Consider the following 23,728-nt stretch of genomic DNA (forward strand, 5'->3'; position numbering starts at 1 on the left):
CCTCTCAAGGTTTTATTTTCTTAAGTAATCTCTATGCCCACTGTGGGGCTCAAACTTACAACTCCAAGACGAATAGTCGCACGCTCTATCTACTAAGCCAGCCAGAGGTCCCCTTCTTCATGTAATATTTTTAAAGGCCTGCATAGCTATAGCAGAAAGGACCATGGTTGAGGTTATTAGCTATATAAATTTATGAGATAAAAATAGAATAGCTAGATCCAAGAGAGCTACCAGAGACTCAGTATTACTCTTTCATCTTTGACTAATTTCTGAAGTACAAGCTTCTAGCTAGAGAAATGCCTGAGATACTTACAGGAAGCCATGGGTTACAGCTATGGTCACACTAAGTCAGGATTAAGATTTAAGAGTTAGCTTGGGGCGCCTGGGTGGCTCAGTGGGTTAAGCCGCTGCCTTCGGCTCAGGTCATGATCTCAGGGTCCTGGGATCAAGTCCCGCATCGGGCTCTCTGCTCAGCAGGGAGCCTGCTTCCTCCTCTCTCTCTCTGCCTGCCTCTCTGCCTACTTGTGATCTCTCTCTGTCAAATAAATAAATAAAATCTTTAAAAAAAAAAAAAGAGTTAGCTTGATGGGGAATGCCAATCCGAACCTACAATGAATGATAAATATTTCATACCCATTGAGGGAGGCAGTAGTGCAAAGAAGTATGGACTCTGCAGCCACACCTCCTAGGTTCCAGTCCTCCCTGTCATACTAGTAGTGGGAACCTGCAAAAATTGCTCAGTCTCTTTGGGCCTCAACATCTTCATCTCTAAAATGGAGACCACATTATAGGGTTGTTTAAGGAGACTAGGTAATACCCTTAGAACAGTGCCTGGTATTAGAAGCAGATTTGCCTTAAAGCTAAAGACACTTAAGTTTTAGGGGCTCTCACTGACACAGGCTACCTCCAAAGCTCTGAATTTAAGTTTGCCTTTATTCAGGCACCTGGTAGGCTCAGTCAGTTGAGCATCTGACTCTTGATCTCAGGGCTGTGAATCTGCACCTGGCTGGTTCAGTCTGTAGAGTGTGAGACTCTTGATCTCAGGGTTGAGTTTAAGTCCCATGTTGAGTGTAGAGCTTAATTAGGGGGGAAAAAAAAGGAAAAATTAATTACTTACATCTAATGTTAGGAGTGGTCCTCTAATGGGGCACACAGCTGGCTCAGTTGGTATAACATGTGACTCTTGATCTTGGGGCTGTAAGTTTGAACCCCTCCTTGGGTGTTAGAGAGAGGCCTTAACCCACTGAGCCACCCAGGTGCCCCTAGAGATTACTTAAAAAAATAAAATCTTGGGGAGCCTCGGTGGCTCATTCAGTTAAGTGCTCACTCCTGATTTTGGCTTGGGTCATGATCTCATCAGTTTTGAGATCGAGCCAGGAGACAGGTTCTGCATTCAGTGGGGAGTTTGCTTGGGATTCTCTTCCTCTGCTCCTCTCCTCAATTGCACGTGCACTCTTTTCATCTCTTTCTCTAAAATAACACTTGGGGCATCTGGGTGGCTCAGTGGGTTAAGCCTCTGCCTTCGGCTCAGGTCTTGATCTCAGGGTCCCAGGACTGAGCCCCACATCTGACTCTCAGCTCAGCAGGGACCCTGCTTCCCCCCACCCACCGCCTGCCTCTCTGCCTACTTGTGATCTCTGCCTGTCAAATAGATAAATAAAATCTTAAAAAAAAAAAAAGTTAAAAAAAAATAAGCCTTTTAAAAAATAATATCTTAAAAAAGAGTGGTCCTCTAAGGTGTATTTATTTTTTATTTTGTAGGTATGTGTTTTTTGTTTGTTGTGGTTTTATTTGTGATTTTATTTATTTTTTTAAAAGATTTTATTTATTTATTTGACAGGCAGAGATCACAAATAGGCAGAGGCAGGCAGAGAGTGAGAGGGAGCAGCAGGCTCCTGGCTGAGCAGAGAGCCCGATGCGGGGCTCAATCCTAGGACCCTGAGATCATGACCTGAGCCGAAGGTAGAGGTTTAACCCACTGAGCCACCCAGGCCCCCCTGTTTGTCATGCTTTTAAATTGCTCCGTCTTGTAGAAAGATAAGCTATAAGATAAGCCACAATGTAGCTCATCCATTTGAAAACTATTTACTGAGTGGCTACTATGTCATAGGCTCAATCTTGTGGCTAAGACAGATATGTACATAAATAATTACAATATGACACAGTAAGTGCTGTAACAAATGTGTATACAGCTACACAGAGCACTGAACAAACTCTAGAGGGAGTTGACGAATCTAGAATTTTGACTGGCCTGTTTTAATGGATACCTGTGATATTTGGAGGGCAGAAGATTTTCAGTTGTTTTTTTTTTAAGATATTTATTTATTTATTTATTTATTTATTTGACACAGAGAGAGAGTCAGAGGTCACAAGTAGGCAGAGAGGTGGGCAGAGAGAGAGGAAGCAGGCTCCTTGCTGAGCAGAGAGCCCGATGTGGGCCTCGATCCTGGGACCCTGAGCCAAAGGCAGAGGCCTAACCCACTGAGCCACCCAGGTGCCCTAAGATTTATTTTTAAGTAATCTCTATACCTAATCTGGGGCTCAAACCCACAACCCCAAGATCAAGGGTTGCCTGCTCTAGCAACTGAGCCAGTTTATTCAGATTATTCAGTTTAAAGAAACAACATATTCAAAGGCCTTAATTCCTTCATTGAATAAAGTATCAAGGAACTACATCAAGCCAGGTAGTATTCTGGATGCTGGGACATAGTGATAAACAAGTCAGGCAGAGCTGGGCTTTCATGGAGTGTACACGCTACTACCAACGGCATTAAATAGGATAATGCAATAGAGTGTCACATGAATGTATGAATGTGTGTCCATTTTATTTTATTTTGTTTTTTATTTTTTTAATAAGGCTCTGTGCCCAACATGGGGCTTGACCTCATTACTCTGGGATCAAGAGCCTGTCCATTTTATTTATTGCTTAGAAAAATTCTTTTTTAAAATTGTATTTATTTACTTGAAAGAAAGAGAGAGAACACGAGAGAGAAAGCATGAGCAGCAAGAGTGAGAAGCAGACTCCCCATTGAGCAGGGAGCCAGGCCTATGTGGGGCTCAATCCCAGAACCCTGAGGTCACCACCTGAGCTGAAGGCAGCTGCTTAACCAACTGAGTCCACCCAGGTGCCCCAAGATTTTATTTTTTTTAAAGTAATCTCTACACCAAATGGGGGGGTTAAGCCCACAACCTGGAGATTAAGAGTCGCATTCTCTCCTGACTGAGGCAAACAGGTGCCCTGAGTGTGTGTCTATTTTAAACCAAATGGAGAGAAGGCCTTTCTGAGGAGGAAACATCTCAAATGAGGCTTGAATGACAAGGAACCAGAGAAGATTAGAGGCAGAGGAGAGCACTTAAGTGCAACACCTCCTGGGCAGCAAAGGACCTAGCATACCCAAAACAGTTCTGAAAAAGAAAACAAAGCTGGAGGACTCACACAGTCCCATTTCAGAACCTACTGTAGAGTATCAATAATCAAGATAGTGTGATTTTAGTGTAAGAATAGATATTTATATCCATGGAAGAGAATAAAGAATCTAGAAATAAACCTAACTGCATAAGGTCAACTGAATTTCAACAAGGATACCAAGTTAATTAAATAGAGGAAAGACTGTCTTCCAAAAAAATGGTGCTGAAACAATTAGACATCTATATGCAAAAAAAGAAACATAATTTGCACCTTGTACATAAAAAAGTCAACTTCAAATGGATAAATCTAAATATAAAACCTAAAACTACAAAACTTAAATAAGAAAACATAAGTGAAAATCTTTGTAATCTTGGGTTAAGCAGAGATTTCTTTGCTGGGACACAAAAAACACAAACCATTAAAAAAAACGGATAAATATGAACTTCATCAAAATTAAAAACTTCTATTTTTCAAAAGCTCTTATTTAAAAAATAAAAACCAGGGGCACCTGGGTGGCTCAGTGGGTTAAAGCCTCTGCCTTCAGCTCGGGTCGTGATCTCAGGGTCCTGGGATCAAGCCCCACATTGGGCTCTCTGCTCAATTGGGAGCCTGCTTCCCTCCTCTCTCTGCCTGCCTCTCTGCCTACTTGTGATTTCTCTCTGTTAAATAAATAAATAAGTTCTTTAAAAAAATAAAAAATAAAAAACAGCCACAGACTGTGAGAAAATATATGGAAAACACATATCTGATAAAAGGCCTATATCCCACAATATAAAAAGAAGTCTTACAACTTGATTAGAAAACAAAACACCTAACTTAAAAAATGGACAAAGGACTTGAACAAACACTTTATCAAATGAAAAGTACAGATGACAAATCTGTACTTAGGAGATGCTGAACATCATTACCAGAATTGCAAATTAAAGATTTTATTCATTTATTTGAGAGACAGCATGAGCAGGAAAGTGGGGAGCAGAGGAGAGGGAGAGGGAGAAGCAGGGTCCCCCCTGAGCAGGGAGCCCAATGGGAGACTTTTTTTTTTTTTTAAGATTTTTATTTTTTTTTGACAGAGAGAGAGAGAGATCACAAGTAGGCAGAGGCAGGCAGAGAGAGGGGAAAGCAGGTTCCCTACCCGGCAGAAAGCCTGTTAAGTGGCTTGATCCCAGGACCCTGAGACCATGACCTGAGCTGAAGGCAGAGTCTTACCCCACTGAGCCACCTAGGTGCCCCCCAATGGGGGACTTGATCCCAGAACCCCAGGATCATGACTTGAGCTGAAGGCAGATGCTTAACCAAGCCACCCAGGTGCCCAGAAATTACAAATTAAAACCACAATGCTCTATCACCACACACCCACTAGAATGGCTAAAATTACAAATATAGACAATGCAAAATGCTAGGGAGGATGAGGAGCATACCCTGCTGATGGGAAGGCAAAAAGATATATCCACTTTAGAAAACATTTTGTCAGTTCTTTTCTATCTTTCCTGTTCTTTGCTTCCTTCCTTCTTTCTCTCTCTCTTTCTTTCTGAAGTATACTTGACATACAGTATTATATTACTTTCAGGCACATAACTTGGCAGTTTCTTAGGCAGTTGCACATATATTTACCACATAACCCAGAAATCCCACTTCTGGTATTTCCCCGAGAGATATGTGCCCACACAAAGACCTGTACAATGAATGCTTGTGGCAGCTTTATTCTAAAAGCTCCAAACTGGGAAATACCTAAATGTCTTATCAACCAGTGAACTGATACACAAATTATAGCACACCTATACAATGAAATAATACTCTTCAGCAATAAAATTAATACACATGACAACACAGAAGAATCTCAAAAGTGTTACAGGAAGTGAAATAAGCCAGACACAAACCCCTACATACTGTATCGTACCATTTCATAACAATTTGGAAAAGACAAATCTTAGAGATGGGAATCAAATGAGTGGTTGCTAGGGGCTATGGTAATGGTTGTGGGATGGGGACTGACTACGAAGAGGCACAGGAGAACTTTTTGGAGTGACAGAAATATCCTATATCCCAACTGTGATGGTTATATTACTTTACACATCGGCCAAAACTTGACATATCGTGCATTTAAAAATGGTGAATTTGGGGCCACTTCAGTGGCTGAGTCCGTTAAGCACCTAACTCTTGGTTTCGGCTCAGGTCATGATCTCAGGGTTGTGAGGTTGAGCCCTGTGAGGGCTCTGCCTTCAGCTCAGAGTCTGCTCTCTCCCTCTCTTTCTGCCCCTCCCCCCTTTCACATGCACATTCTTCCTAAGTAAATAAATAAATGCACATTCTCTCTAAAAAAAAAATTAAAAAAAATTTTTAGAAGATTTTATTTATTTGACAGAGGGAGATCACAAGTAGACAGAGATGCAGGCAGAGAGAGAGAGAGAGAGAGAGGGAGAGAGAAGCAGGCTCCCTGCTGAGAAGAGCGCTGGATGTGACTCGAGCCCAGGACCCTGAGATCATGACCTGAGCCGAAGGCAGCGGCTTAACCCACTGAGCCACCCAGGCGCCCCATAAATAATTTTTTTTTAAAGATGAATTTTACTGTATGTAAATTATTCTGTTATGAACCTGAATTATAGGCCATAAAAGGCACTGCAGCTTTCTCTTTGTTCTCTTTTGAATCACTCACTCCAGGGGAAGCCAGGTATTATGAGGACACTCATCACCCTTATGGAGAGGACCACAAGATAAGGAACTGAAACTTCTTGCCAACTTGTGAGTGAGACATCTTGAAATCTGATCCTTGAGTCCCAATCCTTGAATTAACTGGGGCTGTTGCCCTGGCAGCATCTTGCCTGCAACCTCATGAGAAGTCCTAAGGCAAAATCAACTAGCTAAGCCAGTTCTAAATCTCTGACCCAAAGAAACTGTGAGGTAATAAATATTTGTTTTTTAAGTCAATAAGTCTGGGGTAATTTGTTAAACAATTATAGATAGCTAATATACTGAGAGATGGGGGAGTAATCTGAGGTGATATTGGGAGAGGTAGGGGTAGGTAGGGGCCAGATCTTGTAGACTTAGAGGTGTGTAAGAACTTCGGATTTGATTACAACTTCAATGGTAAGCTTTTGGCCATTTTATTCAGAATAACAATTACAATTTCACTTTAATCAATTACTATGGAATGGTCAAGAATGGAGGCAGAAAGGGGCGACTGGGTGGCTCAGGTGGTTAAGTGTCTGCCTTCAGCTCAGGTCATGATCCCAGGGTCCTGGGATCGAGTCCCACATGGGCTCCCTGCTTAGTGGGGAGTCTGCTTTACCCTCTCCCTCTGCTGTTTGCTCTCTCTCTCTCTAAAAAATAAATAAAATCCTGAAAGAAAAAAAAAAAAGAATGGAGGTAGTGTATGTGAGAGATGATGGGAGGTCTAGACTAGGTGGTGCCAGTGGAGATGGATGTCTAGAGAAAAGGAAGTAGAGGAATCAGGATGAGCCTAGGGCCTTTTTGTCTGAAGAGTTGAAATGAGAATAACTATAAAAGGAATATATTGTGGAAGTGATGGATAAAAGCAAGTCTTGAAGGAGTATATAAGCATAATGTGTTTGCTGAAAACTGTAAATAGGTCAGTATGGCTGCAATTTATGGTGATTGTATGGGAGGAGAGAAAAGACAGGCATGGAAGAAAGACCCTTTTTATCACCATAAAATATCTGGACTTTATATAGTCAAAAGCCACTCAAAGATTTTAAGTAGCAGAGTGACTGATCAAATTCACGTTTTAATTTTTATTTTTTAAAATTATTTTAGTTTTATTCATTTATTTGACACAGAGAGAGAGATCACAAGTAGGCAGAGAGGCAGGCAGAGAGAGAGAGGGAAGCAGACTCCCTGCTGAGCAGAGAGCCTGATGTGGGGCTTGAACCCAGGACCCTGAGACCATGACCTGAGCTGAAGGTAAAGGCTTAATCCACTGAGCCATCCAGGCTCTCCCAAATTCACTTTTTAGAAGGATAACTAGCAGCAGAATTTGAATTGAAGATGGGAGACATTTTGAATTGAATTAACCCCCTGATTTTAAAGAGGCAGTAGAAAATGGTAGGAAGAAAATATGGGGCACCTGGGTGGCTCAATTAATTGAGCATCGGGACTCTTGGCTTCTGTTTGCGTCATGATCTCAGGGTCATGAGACTGAGCCCTGCACTCCGCTCTGCACTCAGAAGAGAGTCCGCTTGAGATTCTCTCTCCCTCTGCCCCTCTTCCTGCTCCCTGGAGTTGCTTGCATATGCTCTCTCTCAAATAAATGAATAATCTTAAAAAATATATATTTATTTATTTATTTTATTTGAGAGAGAGAGAGAGAGAGAGAGAAAGAGAAGGAATGGGGGAGGGGCAATGGGAGAAGGAGAAGCAGACTCCCCGCTGAGTGTGGAGCTGGATGCAGGGCTTGATCCCAGGACCCTGAGATTATGACCTGAGTTGAAGGCAGACGCTCAACTGACTGAGCCACCTAGGCACCCCTGAATGAATAAATCTGAAAGAAATAAAGAAAGAAAGAGGAAAAGGAAGAAAAAAAGGAAAAACGTAAATGGCTTTGGAGTTAGATGGACCCAAATTCAAATCCTGCATAGCAAATTACCATCTATTACAAGTTGAGCCACCCCAACCACCTCCAACTCATATGTTGAAGTCCAAACCGCCACTACCTCAGATATGATCTTGTTTAGAAATAGAGACATTGCAGATGTAATTAATTAAGATAAGGTCATACTGGAGTAGGACAGGCACCTAATCCAACAATCAGTATCCTTATAAAAAAGGAAAACTTGGTCACAGACATGTGTACAAGGATGATGCTATTTGAACATGAAGGCAAGAACTACAGATCCAGGAATGCCAAAGATTACCAACAATCCACTGAAAACTAAGGGAGAGGCATGTAACAGATTCTGCTTCACAGCCTTCAGACAGTGAGATACTAAATTTCTGTTAAGCCATTCAGTTTGTCATACTTCATTCTGCTAGCCCTAGCAAACTAACAGACCATGGACAAATTATTCTATTTTGCTAATCCCTAGTCTCCTCATCCGTAAAAGGGGGTAAACTGTATCTACCTAATAGGGTGGTCACAAGAATTAAATTAAATGGCACTTGTAAAACACCTGGCATGAGCATGCAATACTTAAGTATTATTTTACATTTGTGAGACACTAATGCTACCCAAAGAAAATGGGACTTTTCTAGAGATTTTTGGAAAGATTCCCTACAACATCAGGGCCATGTGCAATATAACCAGAAAGTAACAGGGTGAATAAGATGATCTCAGAATCCCTTTATCCTGTTGGATTCTTTTGAATGGAGCCCTGGGTAGTCTTGCTCTCTATTGGGATAGAACACTATTACAAGGACCACAAGTATCCTCAAAGGCAGGAAGATTGAGGCTAACTAACATCCTGTGGTGGGGTCAAGTTGGAAAGGGAAAGAGGTGAACAAAGCTAGAGAAGAATGGGCCAGATACCTTAGGCCTCCAGGCTTCCCAGCTCACTTCCTTGGGTAAAAAAATGTAGGCTGTGGATTGTCCTCTCCCCAGCTCCATAAGGGAAACCCAACGGAGGCCTCATCAGTCTCTGGAACGCCTAGTCCTTTCAAGCAGGGAGTCCCCTGCCAAAGCAAACAATCCCAGCTCTACGATTGTGCTCTGGCTGGGGTGGGGGAGAACAAAGATCCCTTTCTTTGCTTCCCCAACTCTATGGCTCCAGCCAAAGGCACTGTTTACACAATCTTCCCTGGTGAAGAATTTGTTCCTTTTCTCTCTCTAGGTTGCAGCTGGAAAAGATTGACTCCCTCCTTGCCTGTTTCTTTTCCCCAGATCCCTGGTCAGGAAAAGTGCCCAAAAATACCTGAACCTCCCACCCTCAGACAGGATGTCAGCACACAGAGCAGTAACTCTAGGCCCTTTTGTGATGTGACCAGAGAACCTCCAAGTTTTAATGGCAGAAGGCCTATCTGGCTGGGAGACAGGCTGCTGGCTAGAGAGACCAGGAGACAAACTTGTCTCCATTCCAATTCTGTTTATTCCTCCCTCTCTATTCCCATGGGGTTACTAGGCTTTCCCAATCCATCTGCACAACTGAATTGAATAATCAAAATCCAGGGCAGATTTGATTCCTTCTTTAAAAGGAGATAATGTGGGCAGGATGAAAATCGTTTTTCTAATGGATAATCTAATGGGTTTTTTAGTTTACTAATTTTTTTTTTCCAAGATTTTATTTATTTGACAGAGAGAGATCACAGTAGACAGAGAGGCAGGCAGAGAGAGAGAGAGAGAGGGTAGCAGGCCCCCTGCTGAGCAGGGGGGACTTGATCCCAGGACCCTGAGATCATGACCTGAGCCGAAGGCAGCGGCTTAACCCACTGAGCCACCCAGGTGCCCCTAGTTTACTAATTCTAGTGGTACATGTTTTCTTTTTTTTTCTTTTCTTTTTTTTTTAAAGATTTTATTTATTTATTTGACAGGCAGAGATTACAAGTAGGCAGAGAGGCAGGCAGAGAGAGAGAGGAGGAAGCAGGCTCCCTGCTGAGCAGAGAGCCCGATGCGGGGCTCGATCCCAGGACTCTGGGACCATGACCTGAGCCGAAGGCAGAGGCTTTAACCCACTGAGCCACCCAGGCGCCCCACATGTTTTCCTTAAACCCTAAAACAAAGCAAGGAAGAGGAACGAAAGCCCCAGAGTGGTGGAGTCTAATTTTAGTACTGGCAGAGAATCCTAGTGTTAAGTTACTCTTGGTAAATTAGTAACCAAGAAAGAGCAGAGATAGAGACAATTTACAAGATCTTGTGTTCTAAAAGGAAGTTTCAAAATTTAATTCCACTTATTTCTATGACAGCTCCAGGAAGCACATCTCAAGGAAATGTGCTCATTTCACACAAGGGAAGAAACTTGAAGCATAAATTTACCTAAAGCGACTTGAACCCAGGATTCTGGGACTTTCAGTCTGGTCAACTCTATAGGGCCAAGCTGCTTTCTGAGAATTTTATGGTCTTTTGAACTGCACAAATTTTCCTGAGCTAAATCCCCACTGACTATTCTCCTGTTGCTAAGGGAGTTATAAGCTAGCTGTTTGTTATCCTTTGCAGTTATGTTTTGGAAACTTGAAAGTCCCCACTCCAACTGCTGGGTGATGTGAATGGAAAGGCCTTACAGGTACAAAGGGGATGCAAGTCTATCTGGTCTTGGATTCTACACCTACATATACATAACCCTTCCTGCCCCACAAAATCTGCAGAGCTGGTTTCTGTAAAAGCAGCTACATAATTCCTGGAAGGCTCTAATCCACAGTGGTTAAAAATACCCATCTTGAAGGCAGAGCTGAGCCAACTAAACTGAGCCTGCCCAGAAACCCAGGAAATAAGCAGTGGGGTAAAATGAATCGGGGGAGGCAAAAATGTTACCTACCAGCAAGTTAACAACAGGGATGGTAACTGTAAGAAAAACAGATCAATCACCTTCACTGAGAAGTCTAAATAACTATCTACATTTGTTTTACCTCTCCACCAATGATATTGTGGTCCCTATACCTTGTGATGTGATAGAATGCAAGCAACTTTGGTTGTGGGTTTCTATTTGGTTTTATCACTTCCTACCTAGATAACCTTAAGGACAAGGCATCACTCTTGAATCTGAGGCTTAGTTTTTTTCATCTGTTAAAACAAGAAAATACATCTACTTCATACAAATTAAATAGCTATAGAAAAATATTATGCCATATAATTTTTGTTTAAAGGTCTTTCCTCCTTTAGCCTTCCTGAGCTACATTAGATTCAATGAAGTTAAGAGGCAGAGGGCCAGATAAGTCAACTTCTGGAGTTCCTTTTCAGCATTAAGAGTCAGATGAAATGTTACTTCTTTTGCAGATTTAAACATTGTATAAACTTTCTACACTACATAATAAATTATTACAAACTTAGTGGTTTAAAACAACACCCATTTATCACCTTACTATTCTGTATCATAAATCCAGGAAACTTGTGTTCTCTGCTTAGGATCTCACAAAGCCAAAGTCAAGGCAGGTGTTGACTGGGCTAGTCTTTTTTTTTTCCCCTTATGTAGGCTCCACATTCAGCACGGAGCCCAATGTAGGGCTTGAACTCAGGACCCGGAGATCAAGACCTGAGCTGGTATCAAGGGTTGGATGCTTAACTGACAGGCGCCCTGCAGGCTAGAATTTTATTTAGAGGTTCTGAGGAAGAATTCACTTCCAAGCTCATTCATACCATTGGGAGAGTTCAGTTCCTTGCAATTGCAGGATGTAGGTACTCATTTCCTTGTTTTGGGGGGTCAATTTTGGCTCTCAGAGGCCACTTTCCAGTCCTTGTATCTGGTCCCCTACATCTCCAAAGCCAGCAATGGAACACTGAATCCTCCTTTCAAATCTCTCATTTATCCTTCTGCCACCACCCTGAGAAAGCTCTTTGCTTTTAAGAGTTCCTGGGATTAGATCGGGCCCCCACAGATAATCTCCCTATCTTGTCAACTGTGCCATGTAATGTAACAAAATCACACCCATCATATCCCATCAAATCCAAAGGTTCTGGGGATTAGAGTAGGACACATTTAGGGGAGTCATTTAAAAAATTCTGCCTACCACCACACTTATTCAAAAGATCAAAGATCTCTTATGGGGTAAGGGGAGGAAGGAACTGGGAACAAACTATCTCTAAGTAACCATTTACACTTATTACAGTAAGAGAAGCCAAGCATTTGAGATGAGAGGCCTGACCTCATCCTGGTATTCTATCCATCATGTCTTCTGCCATTTCTACCGTAGCTAGTTTGATCACAATGTACTTACTAACACTCACACTGCCTTGAGATGAATGTTTCAAAACTAAAAACATTTTAAGGAATGCCTGGGGACTAAAAAATCTTCTTGCGTTTTAAGTTTTTCTCATCAGTGAGAACACCAAGCTGTCCAAGAGTGTGTCCTAAGAATACATGTTGGAAAATGCATAATTTTAGATACAACTCAATAAAGACAAAGTTTAATTGCTCACAACTTAGAGGATGAGGACAATATCCTCTACTTACCAGAGTGACGCTATCCTCTTCCCTTTTCTATTTCAGAATTCAGCTTGAATATTCCTTCATCTCATTTCTCTTGAAAGGATGTAAAGACACAGAGCAGCCTCTAAGTGCCCGGACACCAACTTAAGCTAAATCACCAGTGTTGTTCCTAAACATATTTCTCATCTGGATGACCTGAGAAAGCCTCAAACTAATAGATCCATCCTGAAAGGGAGCCTGTAACAGGGTTACTCATTACTGCTGTTTAACATTTAGATTATTTCCAAAGGACATCATTTTCCTCTAATTAGAATGGCACTCCTCCCCTGGTTCTGAAGAAACACAACTGACTTTTGAAAAAACAGGAGTAAGAGGGAAGCAAGCCTCGCTGCCTTCAGCATCCTTGGGTTCTCTCTCACATGTTTTATGGCTAGAATTTATAAATTTTGGATGGTCAGTTCCCTTTTCCATGCCAACCATAAAAAAGGGAGAAGCCATCTACAAAATGGCTATAATATGCTGTGAGCTCCATGAATGAGAAAGCAAATTATAATCAATATATTGAATTTTGATGGCACCATCCTTTCCAAACACTCAAAGGGCCTCTCTGTGTATGCACATTAATTCCTGTGATGAAGATTATTATTCCTATTTAGTAGATGGGGACAAACAGAGGGCCTAGAAAGTTACTGGTCAGTGATCTGCCCAGTATCACAGTGGCCAGTGGTGGAAGAGCGATTAGAACATCTCCTGATATACCTGAAACTAATGTAACATTGTGGTCTACTCAACTTAAAAAAAAAAAAAATCTGACTTCAAAACATCGTCTCTTTCTAAAACTACAAGGACAGTAGAAAGCTTTCATTACATATTATTAAAGTTGGAAAGCGCTTCAGAAAATTTGCTCTTGGACCCTCTACTAAAACATAGCACTTCTCTTCCTAAGTTGTTAGCAACCTGGGTTGCCAATAACTATCTCCTGGGGCTTGAAACGAAGAGGTTGCCTGGACTCCTCCTGAAGTTGCTTCCAAGCTCCTTGCAGCACCATCTCATCATTTACCTCAGAGAGAACAAAAACACGTGGGCCACTAAGCTGTGCTCTCCCCAAACACCTAAGTTGATAAGGGGTTAGCTAGAATCTATCCCAAAGAAAGGGCCAAGAGAAAAAAACAGGTACCTGATGCCTCGGAAAGGGGATGGGCAGCAGAGGCCCTACCAGAGATACAAATCTAAGAGACCATAGTTGAGGAATAGAGTCTGTTCCCTCTGTCAAAATATGTACATACCTTCCACCCACTCTGAGCTGGAGGAGCTATTCTAGCGAAAGCTCCACTTGGAGCCCTATGGCCCAAAATACACTTAGTTGGGCGTACTAGAGCAATGTGGAAGCAAGCTGTGGATAGGATCCCTCTCAACCCTTGATCTAGCAAAAGGACAGGGATGAACGATTTTGGGTGACCTGCTTCCTGAGGATTAGTTTACTCTGGAGTTAAGTCTGCACTGGACTTTAATTTTATAGTCATTCACATTATCAGGTAAGGACTTTAACCCAGTTTACTTCAAGCATGTGTAGGATAAGGCTTATTTTAAGTGCATCTAGCCATTAGAAAATATAATTCTTCACTTTTATATTAACCCCACTGTCCAAAGTCCCTCTTCAGGAATTTTTAAGGCAAAAGGTTTATCTTTGCTTATTCTGCCCTTTCCTCTTGCTTTGGATAAGTAACTGGCAACATGGCTTGGGGAGAGTCCCACAAGACCAGCAGTATGGTATTTTTTTTTTTTTAAAGATTTTATTTTTTTATCGGACAGACAGCACAAGTAGGCAGAGAGGCAGGCAGAGAGAGAAGAGGAAGCAGGCTCCAGGCCAAGCAGAGAGTCCGATTCGGGGCTCGATCCCAGGGACCTGGGATCATGACCTGAGCCAACCAAGTGCACCAGCAGTATGGTATTCTTACACCCTGGCTACAAGATATGATCCTTACTCTAGCTCCAGCTTAGCTAGTCAGTGTTTCTGAGGAAATCCTTTGACATTTCAAATTCTTGGTTTCCTCATTTGTGAAGGTGGGTGATTTAGATAATTAAATATAAAGAGTGACAAAGATATTGCTGAGATGCATCATTTAGATACTTCTAGGGATACAAAAATGAACATGACATAGTCGCTTCAAGGAACTGAGTCTAACTTGGAAGATAAAAAACATATACATGCATACAAATCCACAATTTATCATAGACCATAAGCATTATAAAGGATACAACATACTCTATAGTCCTTTATTTTGGTTAATGCTCATTTGGCTGATGGTAGATGGAAAACAGATGAAAGTTTCGTAATGAAGAGTTAGCATTTCAACTTTTTTTAAGAAAATATTTATTTGAGAGAGAGAGCAAGACAGTGAGAGCATGAGCAGGGGTAAGGGCAGAGGGAGAAGCAGACTCCCTGTTGGGCAAGGAGCCTGACGTGGGGTTCAATCCCAGGACCCTGAGATCATGACCTGAGCCGAAGGCAGCTGTTTAACTGACTCAGCCACACAGGCACCCCTAAACTCAGTCTTTAAAGATAAGAGGGAGTTTGCAAAAGAGGAAAGTGTGCAAAGATTCAGAAAAAGAAAGCATAGATGGCCAAAGGGCAAGGCCTGAAGATAAGGACAGGAAAGAGGGAAAGTATTTAAAAAATGACAATACCACTTTGGGTAGAGTGTATGGTGTATGGGAACAATAAAAGATAAAATCTGAGAAAGCTGAGGTCAGACTGTGTTTGAATTGGTAAATGACAAAACTTATCTCATACTTAAGGATTAATCTGGCAGTGGTAGATAGAAGTAAATGCTAGAAGGAAGAGGCTGGAGGCGAGGCCTGTTAAAAGTTTATTGCAGTAGGCCAAGTGGATGGCAATGAAGGCCTGAGCCAGGAGAGTAGCAGGGAAAATAGCCATTCGTCAAAATTTTAAGCCAGTCCTGTTTGTTTCTATGGACTCAATTCTCCGAGGTAACAGGCCATCCCAGGTGAAAATTATTAAAAATGATTGCTAATTTGAATAAAGCTTTCCTGACACAGAGCATGAAGAACAAGTGACCCCACACTCATGCTGAGTTTAGAACTGTCACCACCCACCAGGCCTTATACTTTCACCAAGGCACTCAGCCAACCGTGGAGAACAAATATACACAGGAGACACAAGAAAGCTCTTATTAATACAGTATTTATTTGTCTTCCCTCTGTCAAACCCTGAGCCAACCACTTTCCCCAGGCTGCCTGGGGAGGTATAGGAAAAGGATTATACAGGGCAGACGAGACACAGGAGAAAGACCTATGGGAGGTGGAGACGGCTCCTTCACATGGCGAAGAGGATGAGAAAGGCCACCATCAGGCAAAAGAGCCCCATGGCCTCCGAGAGGGCAAAGCCCAGAATGGCGTAGGAGAAGAGCTGTTGCTTCAGAGAGGGATTCCTGGGAGAAGGGGAGGAGAAAAGACTGAATTTCTAGTCCACACAAAGAAAAAGACAAACACCAAAGGTGGGCTCAGGGAAAACTCATCTCCTCAAGCTCATCTTAGGCAATGCGTCTCTCGGGGTGACGCCACCATGCCCCAATTCTTGCCTGATATATCAAGGGCTCTCCAGAGACTGAATGACAGCAGCGGACAATCCAAAATTCTGTAGCAAGACCCATTACCTCCTCCTCCAGTGGATCACCCATAGCATAACTTAAGACCTCTGGGCCTGGACATTTAACTACCTAGGCTCCAACCAGAATGGAAGAGGTATCCACAGTGACAGAGTCTGTGTTTTGAAATTGGAAGCAGCAGAACCCCAAAATACAAAATATGTAAAAACCAAATCACAATGGTAAAAAAGTTGGGGATTTTAAAGGCTTGACTGGTCTCCCTTCATTCTTTAAGATGGTCTCTGGGCATACTTCAAAACCCTAGGACTTTATGGACCCCAACTAGAAAAACCCCATTCCAGAGGACAAGGGAGCCAGGGGTACAAACTACTTTCTTTCATTTCAAGTCAAAGATCTGGGGCTTTAAGAAGCTACAAATGGTCTGTGGGGTTCAGAAACAAAATGGGATTAAAAACTCCCAATTTTGGAAATCAATATATAATTTCTATTTCCCTTATTCGGTCCCCTCTGGAAGCCTTGATGAATGAGGTAAACACCAACTTCCAAAAGAATTGTGAACACAGGCTTATTTCATATAAATCCTAAAAAACAAACCTATTTCCTCAAAGGCATTAAGAGAACTTGCAGGTCTCTAGAGGATTAATTTAGTTTTAACGTGAGTTGCCCAGAGTTGGTGGAGACCAAATAGTCCCCAGTGTCAGAAAGCTGTGGGGCTGACTGCAAAGGCAGTTTTCCCAGGAGTGATGGGGTGGGGGTAGGGGGGAATTCCCAGGGATAGGGGAAAAGCAGCAACCAAGCCACGATGCTGACTTGAGGCACTAGACCAGTGGTAGCCAACTTTCTCTGTAAAGAGCCAGACAGTAAATATTGTAGCTGTTGTGGGTCACATATGGTGTCTGTGGCCTGCTTTTTTTCATGACACTTTAAGGATTAAGATCCATTTTTAGCTCAGCTATACAGAGACCAAGGGGTAGCCCAGGTATGGCCCGTCCGCTTTGGTTTGCTGACTTCGGCTCTAAACCAAAGCTTTTGAATGGAATTTTCCAATATGGTAGCCACTGGACACATGTGGCTATCTAGCCACATTATAAATACACAAAATTTAAACTTTATGTACTGTTAGTTACTTAAATATTTATTTTAAATAATCTCTAAATCCAACATGGGGCTCAAACTCATGACACCAAGAGCCACAAGCCCTATTAACTAAGCCAACCAGGAATCCCTAGTTAATAAAAATTTAAATTCAAATAACCACAGGTGGCTACTGTATAGGACGGTATGCCTCAAGATCCCCAGGTATTTCTGCCCATACCTCTGGAAACATATGAGAGCCAATGGAGGGCCCATCTTACCTGGCATAACCAATGATGAGGCTCCCAAACACAGTCCCAATTCCAGCCCCAGAACCAGCCACCCCTACCGTGGCAGCCCCAGCCCCAATGAACTTGGCTGCTGTATCGATGTCCCTTGAAATGGCGCTGGTTTGGAAGCTTCGGCTGGGAATAAGTGAGGTCAGGGGACGTGGGGCTGCCAAGATGCTGAGGCCCTGTAAAGAAGATGCCAGTAAAAGATAAAGATTTTAAGAAATCCCCTTTTTTGCTTTGGTAACTTTGTGCCATGTAAACCCTTTATGCTATGACATTCTATGGCTTCTCCTCCAAACAAAAACTTTTTATTCCCTGGAAAATACCCTAAAATGTTGCCAAGCAGAACTTTTTGATGCAAGAGGTGAACATCAAATACCTTCAAGATTCAGGTATGGTCTAAAAGGGTAAGACTTAAACCGCAGCCTGTTCTTGGTGCCCTGAAATCATTGGGATCAAATGCCACCAGCTGAAGTCAGTAAATTAGGTCAGGTAATGGTAGTCAGCAGCAACACACATGAGCATGTGCTGCCAGCAGCAAAAGCTGGAACACTAATCATATGTGGTATCAACTGTCCCCCACCTTCACCTAAAGCCAGTGGCCTCATTCCTTCATTAACTTCGTCTGTGATGATTGTCCTCAGCACTCCCCCTACTGGCGCTGCCAGGTAGCCCTTTTCACCCTTCACCCCGAAAACCACAGGCCCAATCTGACCTTATAAGGTGCCTCATCTGTCAGTGTCTCAGGTGGTTTTAGCACCACTGCAGACAGTGATCGGCTCAACAGCTGAGAGGTGCTCCTGACCTAAAGGGAACAACACATAGGCAAGAGAGTCAAGGAAGTTGCGGAGAAGTTTCGGAACCATCCCAAGTTGTCACGTGGATGCCCCATTCATTCACTTGAGGGTAAATCAGAATCTTGGATCATTCTTTTACATTCAGCAAACAAAGAACCATTCGAGTTCTCTTGCTTCTCAGGCTTCTCCTCTATTTTAAGGGAAGAAACCTACTTCCTTTCAGACCACAAGGTATTGCCATTGTGTTCAAAATTTACCCGTTTTATAGCCCTTTCTGACTAACTCCAGGCAAAAGCGGACAACCTGGTGGTTACCAGCCAGTTTTAGTCAGAGAGATCCAGATTCTAATCTAAGCTCTATTTCAGCCTTGTGATCTTAGGACAAGTAACTTAAATCTTTCTAAACCTGCCTTCTCATCTATCAAACTGGAAGGCGGTAACTCAGGATTGATGTGAGAAGTAAAAGAGATTATGCATACAAATTAGTATACCCAGTGTTCATCCATCAATGGTACCCATGAATAGTGCCACCCCTTTTCACTTATGGATGTATGAACCGGTTGCCTCCACCATCTAATAATCTGTAATGTCTGGGACGCCTGGGTGGTACAGCCAGTTAAGCATCCAACTTTTGTTTTCAGCTCAAGTCATGATCCCTGCATTAGGCTCCGCACTCTGTGGAGAGTCGAGTTTCTCTCTCCCTCTTCCTCTGTCCCTCCCACTTGTTTTCTCTCTCTTCCCCTCTAAAATAAATAGTAAATCTTTTAAAAAAAAATAATCCACAATTTCTTCCACTCTGTTGCTTTTGAATCATATATTTTTTCCAATGTGTATTTACATGTGATTTAACTTGCCATTCAAATTTCAGCTCCAGAGGGAACTCAGAACTATGGCTCTCTAACACTCAGGGAAAGATCCTATACACAGTGCATACTCAGTTGAAGTTAGGCTATTTCCAGTTGGGTTCCAGTTTACAGGAACACAGTTTTAGGATAGAAATAACCCGATCTTAGCCTAGATTCTCATTTTCACTCTTCTAATATGGTTGGATGAAGAGATTTAACTGGCTTCCAAGGGATCTGAGACGGGAGGTGTCTGGTAAGCATTCACTCTCTGTTGTCAGGTTAACATAGCAAAGGACCTTCCCCCAGCCCAACTGTGAAGACCAAGGTGTGGCAAGGAAGAAACAAGATCCCCCTACTTAACTGTTCCAGAAAGGCAGGCACTCACCAAGAATGGGGTGGAGACGAACTTTGCACAGGCGTACATTTTCAGGGAATGAGGGGCTGTGGCAGGAGAGCTGAAAATTACAGAAGTAGAATTGTAAACGTTGTCCTTATTCATCAAAGAAGATCTTAATTAGCAGAAAAGGTGCTCTGGAAAATTTAAATGGCCCAGAGAGCAGAGTGAATGACCTCAAGTCATCAGCAGAGATGCAATCAAAACCTTAAAGTCAAGATTTCCTCCACACAGTTTCTAAGATTTCCTTATAATCAAGTGACTCCCACTAGTCTGTACAAGTAGCCACTTGGTCTCAACTTTAAGACCTGTATTCATTTCCACAGCTTCTAAGTTGGTGTCTCCAGAGAAGTTCCTGTGTCCTCAGCCTAAGCCTTCCTCAGTTTCTATTCAAAAAGAACTCTTCTAGGGGCACTTGGGTGGCCCAGTGGGTTAAAGCCTCTGTCTTCTGCTCGGGTCATGATCCCAGGGTCCTGGGATCAAGCCCGCATCGGGCTCTCTGCTCAGCAGGGAGCCTGCTTTCTCTTCTCTCTGACCCTGGAAGGATCTCCAATCTCTTTTTACTGAACCTAGTTACCTGGAAGTTATTGGGTTCCTCAAAACACTTCAATTTCCTACATTAATTAACAGAGTGAGGCAGATCAGTGAGGAATCCTCCCATTATCCTAGTTAGCCATGATTGTTAAAGTATTCATTTTCACCACCACCCAAGTGGCATTCAATTTTGTATGCTTAAGATCTAAAACAATGCTGGGGTGCCTGGGTGGTTCAGTGGGTTAAGCCGCTGCCTTCGGCTCAGGTCATGATCTCAGGGTCCTGGGATCGAGTCCCACATCGGGTTCTTTGCTCAGCAGGGAGCCTGCTTCCTCCTCTCTCTCTCTCTCTGCCTGCCTCTCTGTCTACTTGTGATCTCTCTCTGTCAAATAAATAAATAAAATCTTAAAAAAAAAAAAAAGATCTAAAACAATGCTGACACCCTACAGATTCCCTAAGTTTGCAGAAATGAAGTTATTTAAGAGAAGAGTGGTTGAGTTAAAGACCTACAGAAAGATTTCCCTGAGAGGCCCACAAGAACTAGTTACTTGAGGGTAGGGATGATCTATATATTAAAAATGCATATTCAAAAAAACCAAATAAAATAAATGCATATTCGAAAAATTTTGCATACTCGGGTCCTACTTTAAACTGTCCTGATCATGATCTCTGGGTATAAGGCCCAAGTGTCCTATTACTTCAAACAAGCTTCTCAAGTGATTGTCAGGTACACTGAGAGCAAGGTCTTAAAACCACTAACGATGGTAGTGGTAGAGTCAGGACTTGACATTTTCTCACACTTAAGTTAATGCTTCCTAATATGCTACAGGTTGAAATACTCAGGGGTTACTTAAAACCTGTTAAATAACACTTCCTTAAATGAGTTGTACTCAAAATTTTTCCACATACCCTTCTGAATCCAGAATCAGTCACTTTTAGATTAATCGGTGGCTTCAACTCTTGTCCTGTCTCCAACTGCCCATACATAACTCTAACCCAATTTTGCGGCAGACTATAAAGGTTTTCTTTGGTCAAAATCCAAAATTTCCCTAAAGCTTAAAAAAAAGGAGGACTGGGGGTGGGGTGCTGGGTGAATCAGTCAGTTGAGTGCTCCACTCTTGGTCTGGGTTCAAGTCACTATCTCAGGGTCATGGGACTGAGCCCCACAAGGGGCTCTGAGCTCAAGGATGAGTCTGCTTGAGATTCTTTTCTTCTTCCTCTCACTCCCCACCCATGCTCTAATAAATAAAATCTTTAAAAGAAAAAAAAAAGAGAGAGAGAGCCAAACTCTGTAGAGAATCTAAATGTCCATCAACAGATGAATGGATAAAGGAAATGTGTATATATACAATGGAATACTATGCAGCCATCAAAAGAAATGAAATCTTGCCTTTTACAACCACGTGAATGGAATTAGAGGGTATTATACTGAGCGAAGTAAGTCGAGGGTATTATGCTGAGCGAAGTAAGTCAGTCAGAGAAATACAATTATATGATCTTCCTGATATGAAGAATTTGAGAGGTAACGTGGGGGGGTTGGGGAATAGGGAAGGAAAAAATGAAACAAGATGGGATCAGGAGGGAGACAAACCGTAAGAGACTCTTAATCTCACAAAACAAACAGGGTTGCTGGGGGAAGGGGGACAGGGAGAGGGTGGGTGGGTTATGGACACTGGGGAGGGTATGTGCTATGGTGAGTGCTGTGAAGCGTGTAAACGTGGCGATTCACAGACCTGTACCCCTGGGACTAGTAATACATTATATGTTAATAAAAAATAAAAAATTAAAAAAAAAAAAGAGCACTAGGCAGGCACCTGGCTGTCAGTATGGCATGCAACTCCTGGATTTTGAGTTCGAGCCCCACCTTGGGTGTAGAGTTTGCTTAAAATGTAATAAATAAATAAGTAAATAAATACTATCTGTTTTCCCCCTAAGGCAATTACACTTCAACATCATCATACAGAACATAGTTGTGGGGCGTAAATTAAGTAACATGTAGAGTTTAATGTGGTGCTGACATGTAACAAACCCACAACAAAGGGTGGCAAAGGGTGGCAATTACGGGAGACTGCATGAAGTGCTGATGTCTCCACTGGTCACCTAACCGCGGCAAGTCTGCAGTTGTTAGCCTACAACACTCCAGACAACAGCATCATCCAGAATCAGTGGGCCTAAATCATCACAGTTTTATTCTTCCGTGACCAGTCAGAGTTAGAGAGGGCTGTAGACTTAACTACTCCTTTCCTTAAACCTTCTTTTCCCTCACAAGAGGAGAGTCTGGGGACTCAGTATACCCTTGACAGAAAAGCTGGCAGGAGAAGACCACCGATGGGCCCCCCACGACTCTTTCAGGCCTGCTACCTTTAATAGAAAACCTTGCTATTAGCCCACCACTTCCGTTTTTTCCAACTTCTCTTGGATGGAGGAAGAGAACGGTATTGCAAGACAACCAATGGTTCCAAAGAAACTGGTTTCTCTTCTCTGCCACAGCTCTCCTAGGCCACGGTTTGAATGGAGAGGGTGTTTTGGCTTTGTTCTACCTTGTCCACGATTACTTTTAAAAGACTATCAGCTATCTCCATTGCTTGAGGCAGCTGAGGTCCTGAGGCCAAGTGTGGAGGTTGCCTGATAAGGAGACAACGAGTCAGGATAAGAAGAAAAAACTGAAACAGGAAGGGAGAGTACGGGGTTTGTAACAACTCTGAATAGACAAGAGGGAGAAAAGAACCTCTGAAGGAACCGCGTGGAACAGGTGAAAAGAGCGTTCTGGGATTTGACTTTCGCTAGCTCCAGAGCGCTCTTCCCTCCCCCCCTCCCACGAGACATCCAAGATGGCGCCAGGCCCGCGCGGTTGGAGGTCACAGGCACGCGGAAGGGGCAGCCCTAAGGCGCGGGAATACCAGGAACATGGGAGGGCGTGAGGACCAGGGTGGGCGCATGCAAGGTAAGGGCCTCAAAGGACTCGTGCGAGGTAGGGTGTTCCGCGCGCCTGCGCGGCGCATCGCGGGCGCGAGGGCCCAAAGCCTTACCTGCTCCCAGGGCCGAGGAGACAGAGAGGGCGGGGGGAGGGTCGAGGGGGGCGGGAAGAGCACAAGGGAGGCTCAGCGCATGCGCGGCCCGGACCAACGAGACGCTCTGCTAAGGATAGAGTGATTGCAACGTTGAGGGTCGGCCCAGGCGCAATAGCGCCGCCTGCCAGCTTTGTGGCGGCATTCGGCCAGTTGCTCCACCTGGTGTTTGAGAGGAGAAACTTCAGGCAGAGCCGACTCTGCAGAAATGAGAACGACCTTCCAGTGTAAACCGATCCGTAACGTGGCCTGCGGTTTGGTCGGCTCAGCGTTTGGGATCGTGTACCCTTTCCCAGCATGTGCAGTCACATTGCCAACCCCAACCTCCCAACCCCCCCACACCAGAAATTCAGTGTTAAATAACATACATCGTGATGGGGGGGGGGGTCCTGTGCCCAAAATGTAGCAGAAGGAAAATTAAAAGGCATGGCACTCCTGCCTTCTGTCGCCCAGGGACCCTGACCTTATGGACTGGAAACCCGTTCAGTGGGCGAATAGTGAGCAAAATGCCCCAGCTGCCTGTGGTGGCCTCACCTTTATTTCCCTCTCTCTCTTTCTTATTCTAGTGATCAGCCAGAATGAGGAAACCAGCATCACCGAACCAGAAGATAGGGGCTAATGATGATTGTGACTCAAGCGCCCTGACACTAAGCCTTCTCT

At 43.2% G+C, this 23,728-nt stretch overlaps 1 protein-coding gene across 1 annotated transcript; it reads right to left on the reverse strand.

Moving 5' to 3' along the window:
• Positions 1-15,624: 15,624 nt before the first annotated feature.
• ATP5MC2 (ATP synthase membrane subunit c locus 2) lies at positions 15,625-23,112 on the reverse strand. The gene is made up of 5 exons (XM_032348424.1): positions 23,030-23,112; positions 19,458-19,527; positions 18,147-18,236; positions 17,420-17,613; positions 15,625-15,887 (listed from the first exon to the last, which is right to left on the reverse strand). The coding sequence occupies exons 2-5, from the start codon at positions 19,494-19,496 to the stop codon at positions 15,773-15,775; spliced, it is 438 nt and encodes a 145-aa protein (XP_032204315.1). The 5' UTR covers positions 19,497-19,527; positions 23,030-23,112; the 3' UTR covers positions 15,625-15,772.
• Between the last annotated feature and the right edge of the window lie 616 nt (positions 23,113-23,728).

The sequence above is a fragment of the Mustela erminea genome, chromosome 6, assembly GCF_009829155.1.
Source record: "Mustela erminea isolate mMusErm1 chromosome 6, mMusErm1.Pri, whole genome shotgun sequence".
NCBI classification, from domain to species: Eukaryota; Metazoa; Chordata; class Mammalia; order Carnivora; family Mustelidae; genus Mustela; species Mustela erminea.

Excerpts from the sequence above, each read along its gene's own strand:
- ATP5MC2 (XM_032348424.1), bottom strand. The coding sequence starts at position 19,496 with ATGTACGCCTGTGCAAAGTTCGTCTCCACCCCATTCTTG. Across the intron at positions 18,237-19,457 it reads TCGTCTCCACCCCATTCTTG|GTCAGGAGCACCTCTCAGCT; the intron begins GTGAGTGCCTGC and ends TGTTCCCTTTAG. Across the intron at positions 15,888-17,419 it reads CTCATCATTGGTTATGCCAG|GAATCCCTCTCTGAAGCAAC; the intron begins GTAAGATGGGCC and ends CCCTTCTCCCAG.